The 4,742-nt window shown below is 35.2% G+C and overlaps 1 protein-coding gene across 1 annotated transcript; it reads right to left on the bottom strand.

Annotated features, from left to right (window-relative positions):
- Positions 1 to 593: 593 nt before the first annotated feature.
- LOC137398253 (uncharacterized) lies at positions 594 to 1,163 on the bottom strand. Its single transcript, XM_068084361.1, has one exon. The coding sequence runs from the start codon at positions 1,161 to 1,163 to the stop codon at positions 594 to 596; it is 570 nt and encodes a 189-aa protein (XP_067940462.1).
- Between the last annotated feature and the right edge of the window lie 3,579 nt (positions 1,164 to 4,742).

The following is a 4,742-nucleotide window of genomic DNA, read 5'->3' as shown; positions in this document are numbered from 1 at the left end:
TGTAACATTTTAATATAATGTTACTAGCTGCATTACCCATGTTCGAGAACAGATTTATGTATAGCAACAGTTTTATTGGGAGTTGTCTCTCATACTATAAAAAAGTCCAAACATGAAATCTACTACAATTTTTGTGCTGACCTGATTGCATACACATATGCAGCCGTACAAGTCAATAATGTTGGAGAGACCAATGGACATATGCAATGTGTTTTACAGCTAGTCTACAATGCATCAGTCTCAAACTACTCAATCGGAATTGTCCTAGTTTTGTACACCAAACTGATAATGAAATTAACATTGCTAGGCAAACTGAAGTTCTTCAAACTGGCAGTATTGAAAAGTTTTACATATTTTAAGAAATTCCAGAAAATATTTCGCTATTGCACTGCTAAGCTATCACCAGCACCAGCACTCACCAGTTCTTTGTCTTTAGCATGTGTTTTGACATTGTATATACAAATTGTGCAGCAGTAATCTGGTCGTGTTGATAAAATGTATTATCAATAAAATCTACTATATAAACTACATTTATGTCCTCTCACCTTTCCACCATAAGGCATTACATCTGGAGATTTTTTGAATACTCGTCCCTAGAAAAACTTGGCCCTATACTGTGTTGCAGGACTGTAGTCAAGTGCAAGATTTTCTGTCCGTACACGGCGCCTGGTAGCAGCTGCTGTAGTTGGTGCATCTTGCTGTTGTCGCCATTTCATCTTGTCTGAAAATTCAGCTCGCCGATGAGCTGTTGTAGCTAGTGCATCATGTTCTTGTCGTCGCTGCATTTGCTTGGAGGTTTCTGCACGTCTGGCCGATATAGTAGCTGCTCGGAGCCGTTTGAGTCGCTGCTGAGTCGTTTTAGTATACTCTGCACTTCCAGCGGCTGCAGCATCTATTTTGGCATGCTTTTGATTAACCTGTGTTTGCTCAGCGGTTTCTGCTCTTCTCGCAGCTGCTATTCTGCTTTTTTGTAGGCATAGCTGTGTTTGTTCTGCAGTTTTTTCACTTCTAGCGGCTGTAGTAGCAGTTTCGTTTCGTTGTGAGCATAGCTGTGTTTGCTCTGCAGTTTTTGCACATTTAGCTGCAGCTTTGCGAATTTGGTCTCTTTCTTTGTGGGAATCAATCTGTTCTTGCGTTTGGGCAGTAGGCTTTTTGAAAGGCATTGTACTGCTTCAAGCATTTCTAAAACTGAATGAGATGGTGTGCTTTTTTGTAATATACGCCGCTCGCTTTTCTCTCACCGTAGCCTATCGCAACACTCGGAGTGCCCATGCAAGTTTGGTAGTAGCTAGTAGTAGAAATGGCAGACTTCCAGTAGAGTGGTGACGAAGATTAGTTAACAGCTATGGAAGAGACTGTACATTGCATTGTATACACAGTATAATGTTTTAATTGTTATTTATTATATATACTTTTATACATTTTCATGCCATCCTTACTAGTCTATTATATTTGTAGAACACAAATTTTAATAAAACCGCTATTTAATGCTACTTTCAATATTTATTATTTTTAATTTTTGAAATGAAGATAATACAATCAGATACAAGATTTTCTTTCCTTTCCAAAAAATATAGGTGTTCTATGTAAAAATATGAGTGCTTTTATGGTTAAAATGACTTTTTTTGACCCACGTCATAATCTGTAGAGCATCATGATTCAATAGTACCTGAACACGAAATTGGGTTATGCAATTGTACCCAAAGTGGTTAAAAACAACCATTTTTTGAGTAAGTTTTGAAAATGCCACTGAGCAGTAATAGCAATAACATAGTAAATAGCAATAACATACAACCATATTAACTTTTTCGATGTAGAAATTTAGTAAGTAAAACACAGTAGCAGTACCCGTGCAAGTTCTGTAGTAGCTGTAGTACTCGTAGCTGGAAAAAAAGTAAAAGTAACTGAGCTGCAGAAGGGAATGAACATGTTTACATTCACAAACATTGGCAAATCCAATGTTTAAAACCCTTTCACCGAAGTAGACTCATTTATGCGTTGTTTTCTATGATCGACCGCCGTAGACGCAATATTTGCGACTTCCCCAGCAATTGCTAGCAACTGAATTTTATTATTTGTTAATAACATAACCAACAATCTTTAAAAATTTTATAGTAGTTACAGTGTTGTCCAAATATTTCTCTATAAAACTAGCCTTTAAATTTAACTTCAAATCTTTGTTTGAGAATTTCCAACTTAAAAACAATAAATTTTTGTGCGAGTTCAATAAATGCATCCTAGTTAAAAACAAATAACTATTTATGTTGATGAAATTATAGCCATATGAAATTTTTGTGATTACACAGATAATTAAAATGCACAAAGTATAGACACAACCATTTTTTTGTATAGCAAAGCTTGTTAACATGTTGGAAATATGAGATATATAACCAAAACAAACGTTCTAGATCGAGATTGAAATAGAAAAAAATAATGTATACATATCAAGCAATATCGGCTAAATTGCTTGCAGTAGGCCGATAGCTAAATTTGTACACGGATGCAAGTGAAAGTGTTATGTAGTGGAAGTGTGGCAATTCATATACAATACAACATTGATTAAAAAATACTTACTTTTTTACGTAAAAATTTGGTAGGAGAGAACTGCGTTTTTCAGTGACCGCAAGGAACCAACGTTTGCATGACCTTCTCGGTACACGTTGGCAGTAAAAGTTAATTGCATGTCAATTACTATTTATTAATTTATTTTATTTAATGATTAGTACATTTGTATAGCTGTATATGCAGTCGAACTCAGGACGATGCTTTATAACAGGGCAGCAAATTTGCTGTTTCAAACACACCAGTGTCGTTGGGCGCCGTAAAGAGGCACACGCTAACCGGAGGTGACATGTTTTTGTGTAAAACCGATGAATAGGTTTCGTATAGAAGCGTGTATTAACCGTCAATTCCTATTAACGCGCCCTAGATATCTAATAGCGGGTAATAGTCTGAAAATTACGGTACTCTATGAGGCATACACTCAATCACACACACACACACACACACACACACACACACACACACACACACACACAACAATTGACAGTTATATAGTAGATGTCTTTGCAACCGAATAAATGATCCTCGACCAAAATCAAGATTGTTATTTAGTTCCACTTAATTAACTAATATTGACCCAGCAACTGTGGAGCTGCCCAACTAACAATTTTACGTTCCCAGAACGTTCCAGGGATGTTCCGAAAAGTCCCAGAAACGTTTCATCGTAACGTTGCCACAAGATTATTTGTAGACACATTTTCAACGTTCCAGCATCGTTGTGGGAAAAACATTGCTGGAACGTAACTCTCAAAACGTTCTATCAATGTTGTGGGAAATACTTTCCTGGAATGTATTTCCCATAATGTCCCTACAACGTTGTGGGAAATACGTTGCTGGAACGTTTTTCCCACAACGTCCCAGCAACGTTGTGGGAATTACGTTGCTGGAATGTTAGCAAATGATCCCGCATAACATTCCCACAATATTGGGAGAACATTGCGTATTATTCCACAAACATTTCTTCCATAATATTGTCTCAAGGCTATTAGCTAACATCCCAGGAAGGTAACGCATAGAACATTTGTTGGACATTAATGCGTAGGGATTTTCCATCTTTATTATACAATATTCCTAGCTACTGCGCATTGCTTCCCTTGCCGCGGTAATCTCGTTGAGCTAAAACGAAATTTAAAGGCATACAAGTTAATGAGCATTGGCTTCGCTCTACTAACGAAATGATTTACATACGCGCCAGTTTGTCAGACGACAACGTAGCGTTAATCAATCGGTAGATAGACTATCACCATCCATATAACACAAAATGTATATGTTGTATGTATTTTTTCCATAGGCTCAGTGTGGGTAAAGTATTTCGGTATATAGGTACTCCAGGCTAATAAAAGTTGAAAGACGTTAACACAACTTTCAAAGCTCTAAAGTCTATATTAAAGGGATTCACATGCTGTATGCACTTGCAAGGTTTTAGAGAGTATGGGTACAATTTGCAAAAGTACATTTTTAATATGGGGCAGTCCCAAAAAAAATATATATATAAATATATAACAATTGTTCTACATATCTTTCTTATCGTTTCTATATATCTTTTTTTATTAAAATTGACTTTAGAAAAATTGAACTCAATGTACATGCACTAACTATTATGTACTAAAACGATGGATCATGGAAATGTTACAAATAAAAAAAACCTAAACATTAAGTTTCCGGTTATTATCAGTTTAACAAAACTTACATCAACACAAAATTAAATAAAAAAAATAATATACCTTAATATTTTAATACTATTTTAATAGATTATTTTCTTGATAGTGGTACACAGTTAAAAACCAAAATATGAAATTAAGCATTAGTATATTCTTAATTAAGAATGATCTTTGATAAGGTAGTTCCAATAGTAAACATGATAGCAAATCATGCCCAGTTTAAGTTAAAAGATTTATACCGAATAGTCCTTTCTACAAATTATTGAAAAAGTTTCATTGACATAATTTACATTTTATACAGTTAACTATCAAAAATAGTTGCCGTTTACTTGTCGGCCTAGACCTAGGGTTATAGTTTATAAAGTGGTCAAGTGACTACAATAGGTAAAACACGAACTTAACCAATCAACCAAAATTAGCAAAAATTTCAAAACATTCACTCTGAAATGTCCAAAATTGCTGCTGGTATCCTTTGAAGAATTCACAGAATTTTAGGTGTCTTATACCATGTAATCTGCC

Source organism: Watersipora subatra, chromosome 6, assembly GCF_963576615.1.
Source record: "Watersipora subatra chromosome 6, tzWatSuba1.1, whole genome shotgun sequence".
Lineage (NCBI taxonomy): Eukaryota > Metazoa > Bryozoa > Gymnolaemata > Cheilostomatida > Watersiporidae > Watersipora > Watersipora subatra.
This window is presented reverse-complemented; position numbering and strand designations above follow the sequence as displayed.